The sequence below is a fragment of the Melozone crissalis genome, unplaced genomic scaffold (genome assembly GCF_028551555.1).
Source record: "Melozone crissalis strain CALT ecotype California unplaced genomic scaffold, PUWL_Pcris_2 ptg000150l_1, whole genome shotgun sequence".
Classification (NCBI taxonomy): Eukaryota; Metazoa; Chordata; class Aves; order Passeriformes; family Passerellidae; genus Melozone; species Melozone crissalis.
Window position 1 is genome coordinate 261,659 of NW_026535921.1, and position 20,239 is coordinate 281,897.

The 20,239-nt window shown below is 67.2% G+C and overlaps 2 protein-coding genes and 3 non-coding genes across 5 annotated transcripts; 2 read left to right on the plus strand and 3 right to left on the minus strand.

The window, feature by feature from the left end:
• Nucleotides 1-1,261: 1,261 nt before the first annotated feature.
• On the minus strand, nucleotides 1,262-1,425 carry LOC128948708 (U1 spliceosomal RNA). The gene has a single exon (XR_008484139.1). It is a non-coding gene; the product is annotated as a U1 spliceosomal RNA (small nuclear RNA).
• Nucleotides 1,426-2,854: 1,429 nt separating this feature from the next.
• On the plus strand, nucleotides 2,855-3,018 carry LOC128948716 (U1 spliceosomal RNA). The gene has a single exon (XR_008484146.1). It is a non-coding gene; the product is annotated as a U1 spliceosomal RNA (small nuclear RNA).
• A 1,430-nt stretch (nucleotides 3,019-4,448) lies between these two features.
• Nucleotides 4,449-4,612, minus strand: LOC128948717 (U1 spliceosomal RNA). Its single transcript, XR_008484147.1, has one exon. It is a non-coding gene; the product is annotated as a U1 spliceosomal RNA (small nuclear RNA).
• Nucleotides 4,613-4,979: 367 nt separating this feature from the next.
• On the plus strand, nucleotides 4,980-14,992 carry GTF3C2 (general transcription factor IIIC subunit 2). The gene is made up of 18 exons (XM_054293470.1): nucleotides 4,980-5,112; nucleotides 5,232-5,544; nucleotides 6,287-6,575; nucleotides 6,933-7,027; nucleotides 7,403-7,480; nucleotides 7,726-7,824; nucleotides 8,580-8,807; nucleotides 9,023-9,134; nucleotides 9,212-9,329; nucleotides 11,373-11,404; nucleotides 11,584-11,713; nucleotides 12,248-12,392; nucleotides 12,632-12,793; nucleotides 13,184-13,271; nucleotides 13,378-13,506; nucleotides 13,681-13,812; nucleotides 14,155-14,262; nucleotides 14,370-14,992. Exons 1-18 carry the CDS (start codon nucleotides 4,980-4,982, stop codon nucleotides 14,571-14,573), a joined length of 2,595 nt encoding a protein of 864 aa, XP_054149445.1. The 3' UTR covers nucleotides 14,574-14,992.
• A 372-nt stretch (nucleotides 14,993-15,364) lies between these two features.
• SLC30A3 (solute carrier family 30 member 3) lies at nucleotides 15,365-19,395 on the minus strand. The gene is made up of 8 exons (XM_054293471.1): nucleotides 19,305-19,395; nucleotides 17,669-17,832; nucleotides 17,432-17,578; nucleotides 17,203-17,356; nucleotides 16,599-16,797; nucleotides 16,402-16,507; nucleotides 15,969-16,103; nucleotides 15,365-15,713 (listed from the first exon to the last, which is right to left on the minus strand). Exons 1-8 carry the CDS (start codon nucleotides 19,385-19,387, stop codon nucleotides 15,568-15,570), a joined length of 1,134 nt encoding a protein of 377 aa, XP_054149446.1. The 5' UTR covers nucleotides 19,388-19,395; the 3' UTR covers nucleotides 15,365-15,567.
• Between the last annotated feature and the right edge of the window lie 844 nt (nucleotides 19,396-20,239).

Sequence of the window (20,239 nt, forward strand, 5' to 3'; positions counted from 1 at the left end):
GCGGGGCCGGCCGCTCGGCGGGCGGTGCTCCGGGGCCCGAGCGGGACCGGCGGTGCCCGAGCGGGGAAGCGGGACCGACCGGCGGTGCTCCGGGGCCCGAGCGGGACCGGCACCGACGCGCTGCTCCCGGACCGCTGGGGGCGGGGCCTGCCGCCGGGGGCGGGGCCACGCAAATCGCACCGCTGCTCTGGCAGGGCCAGCAGAGCCCTCACGGGGCGTGTCCATGCAAATTGACTCCGCCGCGCGGCATGACGGGACACAGCCCGCTCAGGGACACCGCTGCCCTCCCGTGAGCGGGCCGGGCCGGGCCGTGCGGGAGCTGCGGCCTCACAGCGCACGGAAGGAATTACACCGGGCAGATAGCTGCACCCCGGGTGTGCTGGCCCGTGCGACATCACCACTGCAGCGTGACTGCATAATTTGTGTTCGGGGAGATGGTGCTGGTATTCTCTGATATCCTTGTTTGGAGGGAGAGTTGTAATCAGGGCTGGCTAGCTACAGGTAGTGTGCACACGTTGTTTGTAGCAGTCTGTACAGCAGCAGTGTTGCGAGCCCGACTCCACGGGGCCTCGGCGTCCATCCCTGCCCCATCTCCATCTCTGCTTAAATGCCCCAGGCTCTCTCCAAGCTCCGGCCTGCGGTTCCAGAAGCGCCTCGACTGCGCGCTCGGTGGGACGGCAAGACTCGGGTTAGCGTGCCGGCCAGCCCTCCGACCTCGCGGGAGGGACGAACGGGCAGAGACTTGGTCCGACTCGGGGTGCACCAAATTCCCACTCTCTGTAAGTGCGGCTGAACTCGCAGACTCGGCTGGGTGTGACCCAGGCGGTGCTCACCGAGGACCCCGTTCACTGGGGTGTTTCCCTGCTCCTGCAGACACGGCGTGGGAGAGGCCGGGATCATCCCCCCTTCGATGGCAGCAGTCCTTGGACCCCCTTTAGGGATCTGCTGGCCAGCTACTGCAGGGAATGGGATCTGTCTCCTGGGCACCGGCCCGGCCTCTTCCGAGAGAGCGCCCTGGGATGCCCCAGAACCCACGGCTATCATCGAACCGCACACCGAGAGCACCACGGGACCGGGCTGCTCTCCCTGCTTGCCCGTCCTGCCGGGGAATCCCAGACGCTCGCGGGTCGCCGGGGGGGTACCCTGCCCTGTCACCGTCCGACACTGTTAATTGGCGAGGGAGTACAATGTGTGTAATCTGAAGACTACTTTTGCTCAGAAGACCTCAATGGCATTTAATTCTGTCGTTAACCAGGAACACCAGGGGAGAGCGCGAACGCAGTCCCCCACTACCACAAATTATGCAGTCGAGTTTCCCGCATTTGGGGAAATCGCAGGGGTCAGCACACCCGGAGTGCAAGGGATGAGCCTCGCCCTGGGAAAACCACCTGCCTGATCATGGTGTCTCCCCTGCCAGGTAAGTATGCCCGACTCGCCCCGCCGCCCGCCTGCCCCGCCCGCCGCACGCCCGCCCAGCACACGCCCGCCCCGGCCCGGCCCCGGCCCCGCCCGGCCCTGCCGCGCTGCGGCCCGGCCCGCACGGCCCGGCACGGCCCGGCCCGCGCCGAGCCCGCGGACGCGCCGGGACAGCGCGGGCTTGGCGCGGGATCGGGCCCGGCATGCCGCGCGGCGGGTACAAATCTGCATGGACACGCCCCCAGCCGCGGCAGCGCCGTCACCGGCCCCGGGCTCCGCTCCCGCCGGCCGGGCCGGGGCTGCGGGGTCCCCTCCCCGCCCGGGCCGGCTCCGGGCCAGCCCCACGGCACCGGGACAGGAGCTGGGACAGGAGCTGGGACAGGAGCTGAACCGACCCGGGGCGTCAGCCCTCGGCAGGGCCCGGCAAACGAAGGACCGGCCCCGGCAAGGAGAGTGTGAAAAATGGTTTTTTTGTGATTCGTGTCAATGGGCAATGGAATCAGCAAATGCTTGTATCTGCTGCAGCAAAAGTTAACCCAGTCCACTGGGGTAACTACAAAGAACGGTTTTGAAACTTTCTGACCAAATAAAGCATTGAACAAAAAAAAATAGAAGAAGTATAGTAAAGTAAAGAGATGAGGAAGCAAAAACGATTGATGCGTAGAATAAAATAGAGGAAGTGGTGGTTAAGCTAAGGGATATTGCAACAAAGCAATGAAATGCTTATGAATAATAAAAAGCTTGGTGCACTGGTACCAGACAAAAATTCTGCAGGAGACACTGGTGAAATGCCTCCCTTCAGCTGACCGCAAGAAGGACAGGAAACCAACAACTGCTTGGAAAGATTATGAAATGTATGAAATGGCTGATCCCAGCTCATTGATATTTGCTGATTCGGACTAACCAAGCACGCTGGAAAATGCGTTGTAGCCTTACAAACAGTTCGTACACCCTGGTGAACTTGTAAGCGGTGTGTGCGTGAGGGGGGCGGTGACTGCCCGGCCACCCAGCGCTGCTTGCCTGCTCTCTTTAAAATAAAGAAACAGAGAAATAAAATTCGGTTTGGATGTTAAATTTCGTATCAAGAGGCAGCGCTGGACCTGTCCGGGTGACGCTCCCGCGGGTCCGGCGGGCCCGGAGCGGCGCAGCCCCGACCCGGCCGGCGGGAGCGGAGCCCGGGGCCGGTGACGGCGCTGCCGCGGCTGGGGGCGTGTCCATGCAGATTTGTGCCCGCCGCGCGGCATGCCGGGCCCGGTCCCGCGCCAAGCCCGCGCTGTCCCGGCGCGTCCGCGGGCTCGGCGCGGGCCGGGCCGTGCCGGGCCGTGCGGGCCGGGCCGCAGCGCGGCAGGGCCGGGCGGGGCCGGGGCCGGGCCGGGGCGGGCGTGTGCTGGGCGGGCGTGCGGCGGGCGGGGCAGGCGGGCGGCGGGGCGAGTCGGGCATACTTACCTGGCAGGGGAGACACCATGATCAGGCAGGTGGTTTTCCCAGGGCGAGGCTCATCCCTTGCACTCCGGGTGTGCTGACCCCTGCGATTTCCCCAAATGCGGGAAACTCGACTGCATAATTTGTGGTAGTGGGGGACTGCGTTCGCGCTCTCCCCTGGTGTTCCTGGTTAACGACAGAATCAATGTAACACCTTCTGAAAGCGTACCGAATTCCGTTGCCTTGTGTTCTCGACAGTCACTTTGTTTTCATTAGCTCTTCCGCTCGTCCTTTTCAGGGCGGATTTTTCTGTATTTGCAGCTAAAAGCCTCCTTTGCTGCGCATTTCCTTTGTTACGGTTCTGCACTCTCGGGGGTCTCTATGGTCATGATGACCCCGAGATGTCTTAGGGAGCCTCTCTTTCCAGCCCGGCAGCCGAAGAAGGAGTCAGGATTCTTCTGTTCTCGTTCCAATGTTGTTTATTATTTCTTATCTATAACGTTCTTTCTCTGACCCGCCGAGGTCTGTCTGGCAGGTCGGGTTCAGGCACAGTGACCACCTTCAGAGGCGGCTTTATCTTTGATACTAAAAACTACGTGTATTTTATTTACAATAATTTCCCAATACCTATCACCTATGTTAGACAGTCTGTCTCTGCCCTGAACCAATCCAGAAGTGCCACCATCACGGCAGAAGATGGAGGACAAGAAGAAGAAGAAGAAGGAAAATGACTGGACATGCCCAGATTCCTCCATCTTGCCTCCTGAGCCCCCATTCTAAAAACCCCAAAATTCTAAATTTCACCCTGTGATAAACTATCATTCCACTTAAACTTTGGTAAAGGCTTGTGAATCCTCATATAAGATTGGCAATTGGTTTTTCCAAGAGCTAAAATCGAAGGCACGGGTGTTTTTGACTCCGTGTCAAGGTCTCCGAGCCCCCTGTCAGGGTCTCGATTCCTCCAGGTTAGCCAGAGGAATTTCCTGCGTTCCGACAAAGCACAACATTGTACGCAGTTTGTTCTATTCAGCAAGAAAGGGGATGAATTTCCTTTTATATCAATTCTCGTGGTTCACAAGGACAAGTTCCCGTCGCTGGAAGTGCGGCAGCACTCACGGACCCGATCGGTGTGACCGGGACAGCGATCACCGAGCGGGACCGGCATCTCTGCGCCTCCTGCCCGGCTCGGACTCTCTCGGACCCGCTCGGAACCGCTCGGAACAGTTCGGAACAGCTCGGAACCGCTCTCCGCCGGGTGTGCCCCTGGGCCCGCAGGTCGGGGTGGGACCGGCCCGGACCATTCCGGCTCCAGACGCGGCATTCCAGAGCCCCCTCGGGAGCCGCTCTCCAATTCCAGCGGGGAATAACCGGGGCACCGGCAGCGCTCGTTTGCGAAGGGCACGGCGGGAGCCGCTTCAGGATCCGCGGCTGTCCCTGAGCCACCTACCGGGGACGGGACGGGGAAGCTGCGATCGAACTGTGCGCCGTCGGCTGAACGCATCGGCGCGCTGGACCGCGGCCGCTGAGGCGCCGACATTGGCAGCGTTGAAGAACTCGAAATCTTTTTGAGCAATCCAACGCAAGCTCTTTCTGTTTTTGAACCGCCATACCAGGGGAGAGCGCGAACGCAGTCCCCCACTACCACAAATTATGCAGTCGAGTTTCCCGCATTTGGGGAAATCGCAGGGGTCAGCACACCCGGAGTGCAAGGGATGAGCCTCGCCCTGGGAAAACCACCTGCCTGATCATGGTGTCTCCCCTGCCAGGTAAGTATGCCCGACTCGCCCCGCCGCCCGCCTGCCCCGCCCGCCGCACGCCCGCCCAGCACACGCCCGCCCCGGCCCGGCCCCGGCCCCGCCCGGCCCTGCCGCGCTGCGGCCCGGCCCGCACGGCCCGGCACGGCTCGGCCCGCGCTGAGCCCGCGGACGCGCCGGGACAGCGCGGGCTTGGCGCGGGACTGGGCCCGGCATGCCGCGCGGCGGGGATCTCATTTGCATGGACACGCCCTGTAAGGGCTGACTCATTGACCGGCTCAACCCACACTCGTCGCCTCCTTTTGACGTCATCCATTGGCCGTCCCCGGTTCCGGTTCGGTGCTGGCGGCGCGGCCCGCACCGGGGCCGCGGCTCTGGGAGCCCCTGATGGCGTCAGGTGCCGCCCGCGGGCCGCCGTGCCGGGAGCGGAGCGGCCGGGAGCGGCCGGGACGACGATCGGGTTCTGCCGGGCGGAGCCGGAGCCGGAGTGGGGAGCGGGAGGGTGAACAGAGAGCGCTCCGTATGTACCGGGGGCGGGCGGAGCGAGGCGGGGGCGCTCCCCGGGTGCGAGGGGCTGCCGTCAGGCCCGGTGCTGCGGGGCCTCGCTGCGTGCTGCGCTAACCGCGGTGTTTTGGGCAGGGGAGGAGCTGCCGGCGGTAGCCCTGCACGGTGAGGATGGAGCAGCAGCGAAATCCCCGAGGAAACCGGGGCGGCCCCGAGCCGGTGCCCACGGCGCGGCGGAGCGGCGCGGCGAGAGCTCCGCCAACGGGGCAGCGGCGGCGCCGCGGGCCGGCGGGCGGCGCGGCAGGAAGGGCAAGGCCGAGGTGCTGCTGCTGGAGCTTTCCCGGGCACCGGAGCCCCTCCGGGCCGACAAGGCGCTGGGCGGCGGCGAGGACGGGAACGGCCCCGAGAGCCCGCGGGGCGGGCGGCCCAAGAGGAGGGCGGCCAAAGTGTGAGTGCGGGTGGCCCTGGCAGGGAGTGCTCAGGCTGGATCAGAAAAGGCTCCAGGGAGAGCTCAGAGCCTCTGCGGTGCCCAAAGGGCACTGAATAATTGGAGAGGGGCTTTGGACAAGGGCTGTAGGGACAGAACACAGGGAATGGCTCCCCACTGCTAGGGTTAGGTGGGACATTGGGACTAATCCCTCCTTTTGGGGTGGCCAGGCCCTGGCACGGGCTGTCAGAGAAGCTGTGGTACCCCATGCCTGGGAGTGTTCGAGGCCAGGTTGGATGGGCCTTGGAGCAGCCTGGGCTGGTGGGAGATGGCCCGGCCCATGGCAGGGGGTGGAACTGGATGAGCTATAGGGTGTCTCCCACCCCAAGGCATTCCCTGATTCCATGATTCAGGGATCTGTGTCCCCAGAGGGTCTCAGTGTCTGCCCTGTAGCACTTTGTCCCCTGCTGGTGGGATGTGCTGATTGCTCACAGACCAATCCTTCCCCACTTTAGGGAATGTGTTTGGATCCGGGAGCCCCTGGCAGGGCGCCGCAGCTGCCTGTGGCAGGAGGAATTTCCTTGCTTCCTGACAGAGCAGGAGGAGTTGTTGGTGGTAGCAGGGCGAGCTCAGGGAAGGGGAGGCCGGTGCTTGGGCTCGGCTCATTGCTCATTGCCCCGAGCACGGCCCGGGGGGAGGCAGGGCTGGCCCGCCCGTGCCGTGCCGGGCCGTGCTCACCTGCGGGCGCTGCCCTGGCACGCAGGGCCCTGCTGTACCTGCAGGAGCTGGCCGAGGAGCTGATGCCGGCGTGCCAGCCCCCTGCCCCCGCCAAGGAGCCCGAGCGCGGCCCGGGGAAACGCCGCAGGAGGAGGAGGAGGGAGGAGGACACGGACAGCGATGACCCCGCCCGGGACGCTGACTTCGTGCCCTCGCGGGAGGGGCTGCAGGCCGAGGAGGAGGAGGAGGAGGGCAGCGACGCGCTCAACAGCGAGGCATCGGAGCCAGAGCTGGAGGCACCCCGAGGGCACGGCGGGAGGACGGCGGCCACGGGGGTGAGGGCAGGGCTGGGGCTGTGCTGGGTCCCAGTGTGTCCCTGCACCCACAGCTCACATGGCCCTGCTGTCCCACAGGGTCCCTGCTGCCAGGGACAGGGTGGCACAGGGGGACACACAAGGGCAGTGGCAGCCCCAGGTGGTGGGAGCAGGGACAGGAGCTCTGGGAGAGGGAGCAGGGGGAGGTGGAGGCAGGTCCTGAGGGGGTCCTGGAAGTCCCCACAGGTGCTGTGTGTCTGCAGCCCAGTGTGGCATGCTGGCAGTGGCTGGGCAGGGCTCTGTTCCCGGGGACTGTGGTGGTTCCCTCTGGGACAGGTGGTCCCCCAGGGCTTGCTCTGAGTGTGCTCTTGTGCCCAGAGATCCAAGCCCCAGTGCCGAGGCCTCGCCCCCAACGGCTTCCACAACTCCATCATGGCCCCCGTGGAGAAGAGCTCCAGCCTTACCTGCAGCCTGTGAGTGGGAACTCGGGGTGCTCAAGGCTCAGGGGGGCTGCAGGGGCAGTGGGTGTGCCCTGGTGCCACCCTGGCACAGGTACGAGGCTGAAGGAGCGCCTGCCTCGGGAATGGGGGGCTGCAGGGGCAGTGGGTGTGCCCTGGTGCCACCCTGGCACAGGTACAAGGCTGAAGGAGCACCTGCCTCGGGAATGTTGCTGTTCTGCTGGGGTGGGAGGGCTGCCAAGGGCAGGGGCTGTGCTGCAGGAGGGGAGGCTGTGCCCAGCATGCAGGCAGGGGTGCTGCTCGTGCCTGGGGAGGGCTGTGAGCAGGGCTGTGAGCAGGGTGCTGACATGCCCGTGCAGGGCCATGGCTGACCAGTGCCGTGCCCTGCAGGCGGGAGCAGAAGCACTCGCAGTGGGAGTTCCCTGACTGGATCCCAGTGGCACACAGGTGGACGTGTCTCTCTGACAGGTACCCTGGGAGCAGGGAGGGAGCAGGGCCAAGGGAAAAGCGGCTGGGGTGAGCAAGGGGACGGGTGGCCTGTGCTCCCACACCCCTCTGTGTGTCTGCTATGGGCTTTGGGGTCTCTCGGGTTTGGCTGTGGAGGAGCACGGCCAGCAGCGGGGCTGTGTGGGGGCTGGCATGGTGCTGGGGCCCGGGGCTGTGCTGGGTGGTTGGCAGGGGTGGCAGAGCTGCTCTCACTTGTGCCTGCACAGCGAGGCCACCCCGTACCTGCCCGCAGAGGAGGAGTCTCCCCTGTTCTCCATCCAGCGCGAGGGCATCAAGGACGACGGTGCCTTGTACAGGCTGAACAGGTGTGTGACGGGGTGTCCCAGGACAGCATGCTGCTTGTGGCCTGGCAGGCTGTCCCCTGCTTGGCATGGCAATGGCTGTCAGGTGTCCCCAGGCACAGAGGGACAGTGGCTGTCAGGTGTCCCCAGGCCCAGTGGGACAGTGCCTGTCAGGCTGTCCCCGGGCCTGTCTGGACCAGGGGTTACCCTAGGGCTGCCCCCATGGGTTGGGCAGCCAGCCTGTTCTGTGCCCTGGGGTGCCACCAGCCCCTGGCCCAGCTCTCTGCAGCCCTCACCCCTGTGCCCCCAGGTTCAGCTCCTTTCCCCCCTATGCCCCCAGGTTCAGCTCCCTGCAGCTTTTCCCTCTCCGTGCCCCCAGGTTCAGCTCTCTGCAGCCCTCACCCCTGTGCCCCTCAGGTTCAGCTTTCAGCCTTCACCCCTGTGCCCCCCAGGTTCAGCTCTCAGCAGCTTTCCCCCCTGTCCCCAGGTTCAGCTCCCTGCAGCTTTTCCCCCTGTGCCTCCAGGTTCAGCTCTCAGCTCCCTCACCCCTGTGCCCCCCAGGTTCAGCTCTCAGAAGCTTTTCCCTCTCTGTGCCCCCAGGTTCAGCTCCTTTCCCCCCTGTTCCCCCCAGGTTCAGCTCCTTTCTTTCCCCCGTGCCCCCAGGTTCAGCTCCCTGCAGCTTTTCCCTCTCTGTGCCCCCAGGTTCAGCTCCCTGCAGCCCTCACCCCTGTGCCTCCTGGCCCAGCTCTCAGCTCCTTTCTTTCCCCCTGTGCCCCCAGGTTCAGCTCCCTGCAGCCCCACCCCGAGCGCCGCGATGTCTCGTTCTTCGTGGGCGGCCCGGTGTGGGCCATGGCGTGGTGCCCGACGCCCGAGGGCTCCGCAGCCCCGCAGCTCGTGGCCGTGTCCTGCCACAGGAGCATGGAGGAGACCCACAGCGTGTCTGGGCTGCACTCAGGCCCTGCCCTCCTGCAGCTCTGGGACCTGGGCACGCTGCAGACGGAGCAGGGGTGAGTGGCCAGGCCTGGGGCAGGGCCGTGCCTCGGTTTGTGTTCCTCCATGGCTGTATGGGTGTGAGGCTGGTCCTCTCCAGAGCCACCAGCCCCAGCCTGAGCCCCGAGGAGGCTGTGCTGCTGGCCAGCCCTGCTGGTGGTGTACCCTGGAGGGTATTGGAGCTGCTGGGCACCAGCTGCCGTGTTGCTCATGGCCAAACTCACGCCCACAGCTCTCCCAGCAAGGCCAGGCTGGCCTATGCCATCGCTGCTGACCACGGCTGCGTGTGGGACATGAAGTTCTGCCCCAGCGGTGCCTGGGAGCCGCCCACTGCAGCCCGCGTGGTGAGTGCTGCTCAGGGCTGCCCCGGGGGTGCTGCTCGGTGCCCCCATCCGTGTCTGAGCCGTCTGTCCATCCCCAGCACCCGGAGATGAGCCGGCTGGGCCTGCTGGCCGCTGCCTTCTCGGACGGCAGGGTGGTGGTGTACGCCCTGCCCCACCCTGAGGCCCTGCTCCACGCCAAGGCAACCCAGGTAAAAGGTAGGAAGAGCCACACTGCTGAGAGGGGCGTCCTGGCCCTCCTCCACCCGTGCCAGGGTGGGACTGCCAGCCCCGGGCTGGGCACCTCTGCCCGTAGGAGCCTGCTGTGCTGGGGAGCTGCCAGGGGGCTGTGCCCAAACTGGGGGCTGCATGGTGGGGAATGGGCCCACCTGATCCCTGGGACTGGGACCCTGCTGCCCCCAGGCTGGCATCTGCCACAGGGATTGTGTGGGATCCCGGCTGGCATCTGCCACAGGGATTGTGTGGGATCCCGGCTGGCATCTGCCACAGAGATAGTGTGGGATCCAGCCTGGCATCTGCCACAGGGATAGTGTGGGATCCAGCCTGGCATCTGCCACAGGGATAGTGTGGGATCCAGGCTGCTTTTTGGTGCTGGGGCCCGTTTTGAGTACCCTTGTGTCCAGAGATCCAAGCCCCAGTGCCAAAGCCTTGCTTCCAGCAGCTTCCACAATTCCATTGTGGAATTCCAGGGGAGGAGGGCTCCAGCCTCACCTGGGGCTCATCCAGAAGGGCTCAGAGCCTGTGTGAGAGGAGGCCACGTGCCGAGGGCTGCTCTGGTTCTGTCTCAGGGGCACTGCAGCAGCCTGGCTGGGATGGAGCTGGGCACTGCCAGAGGGCTCTCAGCAGCATCACTGTGGGTGCAGGGTGTGGCATTGCAGCCACAAAGCGTGTCCCCAGCCATTCCCCATCTCCCTGCTGCTCCCTCCAGCCTGCTCCGTGTGTGAGGACAGGACAGGAGTGCTGGGCCGGCTGAGGCTAATGGTGCCTGTAATGACTGTGCCGGGCTGAGCGGGATTGATGGCCGGCGCATGCTGGCGGTGGGCACTGAGCTGTGACCAGCACGCAGCACTCCCCCCTGGCAGTGGGAATGGCTCCCTGTGCCCCCCCATGCCCCCCCAAGCTGCTGTGGGCACTGAGCTGTGACCAGCACGCAGCACTCCCACCCTGGCAGTGGGAATGGCTCCCTGTGCCCCCCGTGCTGGCTGTGCCCGCGCTGCTGCTGTGCCGCGCTGCCGCAGCCCCCGGGGCACGTCGTGCAGGGCCCCCCCATCACTGGCTGCGGCTGCACGCACACTCCTTGTGCTCAGGGCTGGGCTGGAGCTGCTCTCCAGCCACAGCAGCAGCGCCAGGCTGTGCTGACAAGCCCTGCTGGGGGCTCCCAGACTGTGCTGGCTGTCCCTGGGGCACTGGGGATCACATCCCTGTGCTGTCCGTGGGGCACTGGGGATCACATCCCTGTGCTGTCCCTGCAGCACTGGGGACCCTGTGCTGTCCCTGGGGCACTGGGACCCCCATCCCTGTGTTCCTGCGGGGCAGAGCTGGGGCTGGCACTGCAACCTGGCTGTCACAGCTGTGCCCAGGAGCATGCACAGCTCCTCTGTGTCTCCCCCCGTGGCTGCCAGGCTCCAGACTGTGACGTGCCTGTCACTGTGCTGGGGACAGCCCCACACTGGGGGTCAGGGACCCCGGGCCCGATGGATGTGGGACAGGTCCCCACAGCTCCTCTCTCGTTGGGGGGAGGATTCTCTGGCAGACAGGTGCGTGGTGCTCCTGTGGGTGTCCTGCCCTGAGCTGTTGGGTGTGGGGTCTCTGCAGCCTGCCCTGCCCTGCAGTGCTGCCTGGCTGCTGCAGTGCTGTCAGCCATGGAGCAGATGCCCTGCACAGCTGCTCCCTGCTGCCTCCCTGCAGTGCTCAGAGTCAGGTCTGGCCGCTGTGTGTCACCGTGCCACCTCAGCTTTGGTGCTGGTCATGGTGGGGCAGGAGCCCATCATCTCTGCCTGAGGGTGTTTCAGGGGCTGCTTCCTCCAGCACAGAGGCGGGCCTGGCTCCTGGGGGTCCTGTGCCACCCGTTTGCTCTTCCCTGTGCTTCAGCTCCTGCTGTGCTGGGGCACTGCTCCAGGGAATGGTGGGACAGGGACTGGGAGCCCTGGCCAGCTCCGTGAGGAGCTGCCATCCAGGCTCCAGGCAGGGAGCTCCCAGGACAGCCAAAGCCTGCCCTGACCCCCTTCTGCTCTCTTCTAGATGGGTCCCTCCACCAGCACCTTATCTGCAAGGTCAGTGTTCCTGCCATGGTGATCCCTGCCAGCTTCCCCAGCGTGCAGGTGGCAGAGCCTGGGGAGCCGAGGCACCTGCACAGCGTTGGAGGGGCACAGCAGAGCCGTGCCCACCCCAGGCCCTGGGGCACGGGTGGCACCGTGCAGGGCAGTGACCCATGGCTCTCCTTGGCCCCCAGGTGCAGTGCATCGCCACGCTGCAGGTGGGCTCTGTGCAGGCAGGTCATGCCCCTGAGTGTGGGCAGTGCTTCAGCCTCTCCTGGATGCCTTCCAAGCCCCACCATCACCTGGCAGCAGGCTTTTATGACGGTGAGTCTCTCTCTGTGCCCTGCAGCAGCGCTGGGGGAGCAGCCCTCGCCCTGGCAGAGGCACTGCAGCCTCAGCTGGTGCTGGAACCTCTGCCCAGCCTGGCTCAGGGGGTGCTGGAACCTCTGCCCAGCCTGGCTAGGGGGGAGGCTCCTCTGGGCTGGCTGTGGTCGTTCTGACACACCTCCAGGCTGGTCGCTGGTCATCCCTGTCTGTGGCTCTGGGCTTGTCCATATCTGTTGAACTTGCCTGGATGGAGTTTTGTGCTGGGCTTGCAGTGATCTACAGCTCTGTGCTGTGTTGCCAGGACCTGCTACCATGCTCTGCTTGGAGCCCCAGCTCCAGCCTGGCCCCCGTGTCCTGTGGCCCTGCCTGTGCTGCTGCTGTGTCCTGCCTGTGCCCTGTCCTGCTCTCAGCCCCAGCTCCAGCCTGGCCCTTGTGCTCTGCAGCTCCCACAGCCCTGCCTGTGCTGCTGCTGGTGTCCTGCTGAAGCACCCGTGCCGCTGGCAGTGCCTCATGGACACAGTCTCTCCACAGGCACCGTGGCAGTGTGGAACCTGCTCACCAAATCCCTGCTGCAGTGCGTGCACCAGCCCGACGCCTCCCTCAAGCTCTACCCTTTCCGCTGCTTCCTGGCCCATGACCAGGCAGTCCGGAGCATTGAGTGGTGCAAGGCTGACAGGTGAGGGCAGGAGCAGCCACAGGGGCTGCCAGGAGAGGAGCTTCCTCCTGCAGGAGCAGCTCTTTTGTCAAGAGGGGCTTGGGAGGCCGTGGTGCCAATGGCAGCACCGGAGGGGTTGGGCTTTGCAGGGTGAGGGCAGCGGAGCCACTGCAAGGCTGGGGCCACCTGGGCCCTGTGCTGGGCCAGGGCACGGCTCCGTGCCGGGCTCTCAGCGCTGCCTTTGTGCTGCTGCTCCTCAGCAACTTCCTGGTGACGGTGGGCAGCGACCGCAAGATCAAGTTCTGGGACCTGCGGCGGCTCTACGAGCCCATCAACAGCATCAAGCGCTTCCTGAGCACCGAGGTGGCCTGGCTGCTGCCCTACAACGGCATCACCGTGGCCCAGGACAACTGCTACGCCCCGTGAGTGCTGCCAGGCCTGCTCCAGCCTCCCCCTCCCTGGGACTGTGCAGCTGTGCCGTGGCAGGGGCAGGCTCTGCCTGTCTTGTGTCACTGCAGCAGCAAAGCGTGGCATCCCCTCTGCCATGCCACCCTAGGCAGAGGCAGGGTGGGCCAGGGCATGGACTGGGCTACAGGTGTGCTGCTAAAGGGGTTTGGGAGCTCAGTGAGTCCTTGGCCTCTGGGAGCTGCCTTGCCTGTGCCTGCTCTGGGCTCTGTGCCATGCTGCTGGAGCAGGAACAGCCCCCTCACCCTGGGCCAGCTCTGTGGGGGTGGAGGTGGCTGTGCCTGGCTCTCACACCCCTGGTGGCAGCAGAGTCAGGCACCCAGGCCTCATTCTGTGCCTTCCCACAGGTACGGGCTCTGTGGGATCCACTACATCGACGCGGGGTACCTGGGCTTCAAGGCTTATTTTGTGGCCCCTCGCAAGGGCACCGTGTGGGTAAGGGCCACGGCAGGGCTGTTCTGTCCCCGTGGCCGGCTCAGGCCCAGCTGGGCCCAGGGCTGGTGGCGGGAGCCCCGTGCCCTCCAGCCCTCTGTCCCTGCAGAGCATCTCTGGCTCGGACTGGCTGAACACGGTGGCTGCGGGTGACATCACCGGCGAGCTGGTGGCGGCCGTGCTGCCTGACCTGGCTGTCAACCCCCTCAACGTCAAGCGCTCCTCGGACCGCAGATTTGTAAGAGACCATCACTCTCGGGGGGCCCAGCCCAGCACACAGGGCCAGCGGGGACAGGGGACCACAGGAGAAGCGTCCTGAACCCCATCCCACCGGAGCCTGGGGGTGCCTGTGTGCAGAGGAGCAGCAGCAGGATCTGTGCCCGCCCTGCCCTGAGCCGCCTCTCCCCCACAGCCCGTGTACAAAGCTGACCTGCTGCCGTGCAGCCCCGAGGGAACCCAGGGCAGCGAGCAGGGCCTGCCCCGGACCCATCGCTACAGCGAGATGGCAGCCAGGAGCTACCTGCGCTTCCAGGACACCGACCTGGTACGGGAGGCTGGGGCAGCCGGGGTCTGGGCATGAGCAGGAATGGGGGCTGTGGCTGGGCAGGGTCTGGGCATGAGCAGGGCTGGGAGCTGTGGCTGGGCAGGGGGTGGCAGGGTCCAGCCCAAGCAGGAATGGGGGGCTGTGGCTGGGCTGGGGGGTGGCAGGGTCTGACCCCAAGCAGGAATGGGGGGCTGTGCCTGGGCGGCAGGGCTGGAGATGCTGCTGGGGCAGGGCTGGGGGCCTGTGGCAGGGCTGGACATGCTGCTGGGGCAGGGCTGAGGTCACGCTGCATGCCCTGCTCCTGCCCCGGCCCGCAGCCCAAGGTGGTGCCTCCCCTTGCAGCGCAGCTTCCAGAACCTGCCGAGCCGGGAGCCCATGCGGCGCATGCACGTGCAGGAGCTGAAGGCAGAGCTGAGCCTGGACCGCCTGCAGCTGGAGGCCCTGCACAAGGTGGGTGGCACGGTGTGAGCCCAGCCCAGCGCTCGGGTGGCTCTGCTCTGCCCTGGGGCCGAGGCCCAGCAGCCAGTCCCGTCCCTCAGGAGCTCCTCTCTCCACAGGTGCGCTTCAGCCCCAACCTGGACTCGCAGGGCTGGCTGCTGTCGGGCGGGCAGGCGGGCATCGTGCGGGCACACTGCCTGGCAGGGCTGGCCTTCGTGGGCCGCCAGCTGCTCCCAGAGTGCCAGGCCCGCTTCAGCGTCCTCTATGGGGACACGCCCGGCAGCCCTGGCCCCCCTGAGCCCTCCCTGCTGCCAGGGGAGTAGGGCGTCAGTGCCTCACCGTGCTGCTGCCGTGTGCTCACCCCGGGCAGGGCTTGGGGCTTGGGGCTGGGCCAGCTGTGCTGGCATGGGGCTGTGGGCCCTCTCTGGTGGTGCTGCTTTCCTGATGGGTGTCTGCTGCAGGGGGACAGCTGCTCCCAGCCGTGCCCTGTGGTGCTCTGGGCCTGGAAGGGTCTGTCTGCACCGTTTGGTCTGAGCTGGGCAGGGCTGGTGGGGCTGGCGTGGCCAGGGCTGAGCTGTGGGTGTGACCCTGTGAAGCCCCTGGGCTCCACCAGCTGGAGCTGTGCTTGTGCTCGCCTCCATCCCCAGGGAGTGCCCCGTGAGGGCGGGGAGGGCCGGGAGCCGTGGAGTCGCTCACATTGAGCTGTGTTCAGCTGTGCACAATAAACGTGGTTGGTTTTGTATGGCTGTGCTGGTGCTGGCACCAGGGCAGGTGTGGCTGTAGGGGCCCACCCCTAAATCCACCATTTCCCTCCCCGTGCCCCTCTGCTGCACTGCTGCTGCTGCTGCTCCAACACATTTATTGGCAGCGCTGGCACCGCTGCTGGCACAGATGGACAGATGGACACCAGGGGCACAGGCACGACTCAGCAGAGGGAATGGGTCAGGGCCAGGCACAGGAGGGTTCAGACAGAGCCCAGGCAGCAGCACGGGGGGCTGGGGCCGGGGCCAGGTCTGAGGGCCCCCATGGGGGATGTCCCTTCCTGCCAGGACAGACGGGCTCCCTGGGGACCGCGTGGTGGGGCAGGATTCCACCTCCTCAGGGAGTGGAAGGTTCCAGGGGGCCCCTGTGCTCCACAGGCCAGGCCATGTGTCTGTCCCCCCAGGACACCACACTGGAGTCACTGTCCCACCCCAGGGCTCTGCAGCAGCAGTGGGGTGGGTAGAGGGGAGATGGGATCTCAAGCACTGCCCTGCTCTAGCACAAGGAGCTGGGGCCAGGGCCACATCTGGCCCAACATAGCAGTAGGTGGGGGTCTCAGGTTCGGGGGTCCTGGCAGTGGGAGCAGCCTGCTGACTCCTCCTGGTGCTGTTCCACCTGTACCGTGCACAGGGCAAAGCCAAACCTGCTCTGGAGCCGGGCAGTGACCTCCTGCAGCACCATCTCCGTGTCAGCGCCGGCATCTAGGAGCAGCAGGGCAGGGGCTGGTTCCTGGCACAGCCGTGGGACCCCAGCAGGGCAGGGGCTCGTTCCTGGCACAGCCATGGACCCCGGCCATGGGACCCCGGCCATGGGATCCCAGCAGGGCAGGGGCTCGTTCCTGGCACAGCCATGGGACCCCGGCCATGGGACCCCAGCAGGGCAGGGGCTCGTTCCTGGCAGGGTTATGGGACTCTGGCCATGGGACCCCCCGGCCATGCCCCGTGCAGGTCACTCACCCACGGCCACGTGCACCGACACGGCGGCGTGGTTCAGCGTCAGCGCCCAGAGGTGCAGGTCGTGGACGCCCCGCACGCCGCGGGCTCCCAGCAGCGCCTCCTTCACCGCGTCAAAGTGCAGCCCCCGCGGGGCCCCTGCCAGCAGCACCCCTGGTCACACGGGCCCCCCTCGGCCCCCAGACACGGCACCCACCTGGCTGGGGCTGAGGGCTCCCCCAGGGCAGCCAGGCTGGGCACGGTGGCTTTGGGGTGACACAGGCCTCACCTTGGGGCCAATGCACCTGGCTGGCTGGAGAGGAGGAACTGGGGGGGTTCAGGGGAGGCACAGAGGAGGGGAGCTGCCTCATGGCAAAGTGCTGCGGCAGATGGTGCTCCAGGAGCTCCTGTGCCCGCCCTGTGCCCGAGTCTCACACCCCTCTCACCCACTGCTCACCTTCCATGAGGACCATGAAGACATCTCTGAGGATGGTGATGGTGGAGCCGAGGACGAAGACGGAGAAGAAGAGGGTGCTGATGGGGTCTGCGATCTTGCACTGGGGCTGCAGAGAGGGGGTCTCCGTGAGGCTGGGGGCAGAGCCCACGTGGCCCCCTGCTCCCACGGGCAGCGCTGGGGTGGCCCAGCCCGGACACCTTGAAGTAGATGATGGTGGCAGCCACGAGGACGCTGACGCTCTGCAGCAGGTCACCCACCACGTGGACGAAGGCTGCCCGCACGCTGGTGCTGCCGGGCACGGGGCTGGGCTGGCAGCACGCTGAGCTCTCCAGCCGCTCGTAGGCCCCTGTGCCATGGCCGTGGCCAGCAGGGGACTGGTGCAGGATGTAGGCCATGCTGCAAGGAGCAGGATGGCTCAGTGCCACACTGACAGGGCGTGTGGGGGGGCCCTGCTTGGGCAGAGGGGGCACAGGTGTCACACCTGGGGCTGGGGAGCGTGGGAGGAGTGGGGCTGGAGGTGTACAGGGCTGGAAGGTGTGCAGAGCAGGGCAGGGGTTTGGTCCTGGGGCTCGTGACAGGGCTTGGGAGGCGCTGCTTGAGGGACCCGGGAGTGTGGGGAGTGGGGACGTGGGCACATGGACTGGAAGCCCCGAGCATGTGGGGGACAGGGAAGTGGGGGTGGCAGCGCCTGGGGACACAAGGCTGGTGCACAGGGGCACAAAGTGACCTGGGGGCGCAGCTGGGGTCACAGAGGGGCAGGACTGAGCTGATGGGGAGCACGGCTGCACACAGGGCACATACACCAGATTGACACCGACGGCACAGGCCGATGTGGCCAGCATGGCTCGCGCCTCGATCTCGTAGTCGTTGCTGATGATGCGGGCGGCCGCCAGGTAGACCAGGGCCGCGGTCACAACCCAGATGGAGAGCACGGAGGCCAGCGCACCCAGCGTCTCTATGGGGTGACACCCATCAGCGCCCACCCGGCTTGCGGTCCCCGGAGCCCGCAGGGCCGCGCCCCTGGGCTCACCCGAGCGGTGCCAGCCGAAGGTCATGGTCTTGGTGGCCGGGCGGCTGGACACCCAGAGGGAGAAGAGGCTGACGGACATGCTGCCCACGTCCGTCAGCAGGTGGGCTGCGTCCGTCATGATGGCCAGGCTGTGTGCCAGGTATCCGCCTGCGGGCACAGAGCGGCTGGCACCCCGCGCCCTGCTGGCACCCCGCGCCCCGCTGGCACCCCGGGGCCCGCCTGGGGGACAGGTGTTACCTATCACCTCCCCGACCATGAAGAGGCAGCAGACGGCGCAGGCGACGCTCAGCTGCCGGCGGGCCTGGAGCCGGCCCTGCCCGGGGCTGGGGCTCGGGGGGCTGCAGCGGCAGCGCGGATCTGGGGCCGCCGGTGCTGAGGGATCTCCAGAGCCTGTGAAGAGACTGGGGCCGGGGGTCACTGCCGGCAGCGCGGGCTGGGGGCTCCTGCCCAGGCCCCCCGAGGGTCCTGCTGCCTCCCCCTGCTATGCGGCCGCGTCGGGCACCGGTGGAACCCCCGCTCCCAGCGGGACGAGCAGCCACGGACCGGCGGCAGCAGCCGGAGACGGCGGCACGGGGCTCCCGCCGGAACCGAAAACTGGCGCGGGTACCACGGGGCGGTGCAGCCGGGAGCGAGGTGTTGCACCCAAGGCTGCGGGACGGGCCAGCGGTGCGGAGACGCGGGGTGAGGGGAAGGGGCGGCGGGGGCCGGGTCCCGGTCCCGGTCCCGGTGCGTGGGGCAGCAGTGCGGGAGCGGGGACGGGCAGCCCACCGGGACGGGGGCTAACGGATGAACGGCACCGGTGTGGGCGGGTGATGGATGGATGGATGGATGGATGGATGGATGGATGGATGGATGGATGGATGGATGGATGGTACCGGTGTGCGTGGGTGACGTTGGGCGCCGATAGGTGCGGGACGGACACCCGAGCGGGGAGCGGGGCTGGCGCACGGCGGGGCCGGTTCCGCTCGAGCGGAGGTGCCGGCGGCGGCTGAGCGTGCCAGTGGCGGGGTGGCGGCGCAGGCGGCGGGCGGGCAGCGCTGGCGCGGGGACTGCGGAGGTGCCGGTGTCCGCTCGGATGGATGAAGGCACGGGGGACGTGCCGGGGGTGCCGGTGTCGGAGGTGGGAGCTGCGCGACGTGCCGGGGGCTTGCGGGGGTGCCCGAGGAGCTGAGGGTGATGGAGGTGCCGGGGATGATGGGCGAGCGGGTGCGGGAGGACCGGGGGTTGCAGATGCGGGAGATAATGGGGGTGACGGTGCGAGGAATTGCCGGGGAGCCTGGAGGTGACGGGGTGATCGGGGTGCCGGCGACGGACGTGCTAGCGCCGGTAATGGGGCTGTCGGGACGATGGTGTGCCGGTGCTGATGGAAGTGCAGGTGGTGAATGGAGTGTCGGGCATGCCGGTGATGGGAGTGCCGTCGGTGCCGGAGGCGCCGGTGATGGAGTTGTGCTGGCGGTGGTGGGGATGCCGGGGCGATGGGTGCCGATGGTGGGTGCCGATGGTGAGTGCCGGGGTGGTGGGCGCCGATGGTGGGTGCCGGGCTGATGGGTGCCGGGGCAATGGGTGCCGGGGCGATGGGTGCCGTGATGGGTGCCGGGGTGATGGTGCCAGGGTGATGGGATGCCGGGGTGATGGGTGCCGGTGATGGGTGCCGGTGATGGGTGCCGGTGATAGGTACCAGTGATGGGTGCCGGTGATGGGTGCCGGTGATGGGTGCCGGGGTGATGGTGCCAGGGTGATGGGTGCCGGGGCGATGGGCGCCGATGGTGGGTGCCGGTGGCGGGATGCTGGGGTGAAGCGTGCCGGTGATGGGTGCCGGTGATGGGTGCCGGTGATGGAATGCCGGGGTGATGATTGCCGGTACCGGCGGTACCTCTTGAGGCGCAGGCTGCCGTCGGCGCGGCCGCCCCGCGGGCTGACCAGGCGGGCGCTCTCGGTGCCGGTCGAGGGCTCCATCCCGGGAGCGAGCGGCACCGCGGGCACCGGCACCGCCGAGCCCCGCCCCTGCCGCGACTCCGCCCCCGGTCCCGCCCACACGCGGGTGGCGGGGCCGCCCCGCCCCGGTGCCGCCCCTCCGGGCTCGGGGCGGGGGCGGCCCGGCGGATCTCCGGGAGAATACACCGGAGCTGCGTGTAAGGGCGCTGCTCTCGCGGGAGAAGCTCTTCGGGGCTCTCCGCCGCGCCTCCCGTCCCCGGCAGGCGATGACAGAACTGACCCTGGGATCCGTCTGAGCACGGGAGGGACACGAGGGGAGGGGGGAGCAGCGGGCACGGCGGGGATCGTGCCTGCCCGCGGGATCGCCCGCCGCGGTGCCGGAGCCGGTGCGCAGGGCAGCGCAGGGCACCGCGTCTGCCGGGCTGCAGGAAGGACTTTGGCGCTGTCCGCCCGCGATCCTCCGAGAGAAGCGCTGGGAGCTCGGGCTGGCTGAGCCGGAGGGGCTGCACGGCATGGCCGGGCCCAGAGCAGGGCGTTCAGCGCCCCGGAACCACCGGCGCAGCCCGGGCTTGGTGCCGAGTCCGGCCCCGTCTGCGGCCAGGCTGAGCCCCCTCAGCGCGGCGACAAATGACACGGCCCGTGCTGCTCCGTGCTGCGGAGCCGGGCCAGGAGCCTGGGCAGGGCCAGCACGGGGCAGGGCCGGTCCTGACCGGGCAGGAACAACCTCAGGACGGGCAGGGGCAGCCGGCTGGGAAAAGGCTCCAGGGGTCCCGGGAGACACCCGGCAGAACGTGAACCAACAGCGCGCCCTTGGCGTGTCCTGGACACCGCCCCACGGCGCCAGGCCCAGCGCTGGGTGCCCAGGACACCTGG

Bases quoted from the DNA above. Each gene is read 5' to 3' on its own strand.
- GTF3C2 (XM_054293470.1), top strand. From the start codon at position 4,980: ATGGCGTCAGGTGCCGCCCGCGGGCCGCCGTGCCGGGAGCGGAGCGGC. The intron at 11,714-12,247 runs GTGAGTCTCTCT...GTCTCTCCACAG, and splicing joins GGCAGCAGGCTTTTATGACG to GCACCGTGGCAGTGTGGAAC. The intron at 13,507-13,680 runs GTAAGAGACCAT...TCTCCCCCACAG, and splicing joins GCTCCTCGGACCGCAGATTT to CCCGTGTACAAAGCTGACCT.
- SLC30A3 (XM_054293471.1), bottom strand. From the start codon at position 19,387: ATGGAGCCCTCGACCGGCACCGAGAGCGCCCGCCTGGTCAGCCCGCGG. The intron at 16,798-17,202 runs GTATGTGCCCTG...TGCTCCTTGCAG, and splicing joins GCCGTCGGTGTCAATCTGGT to CATGGCCTACATCCTGCACC. The intron at 16,104-16,401 runs GTGAGCAGTGGG...TGCTGCTGGCAG, and splicing joins CTTCATGGTCCTCATGGAAG to GGGCCCCGCGGGGGCTGCAC.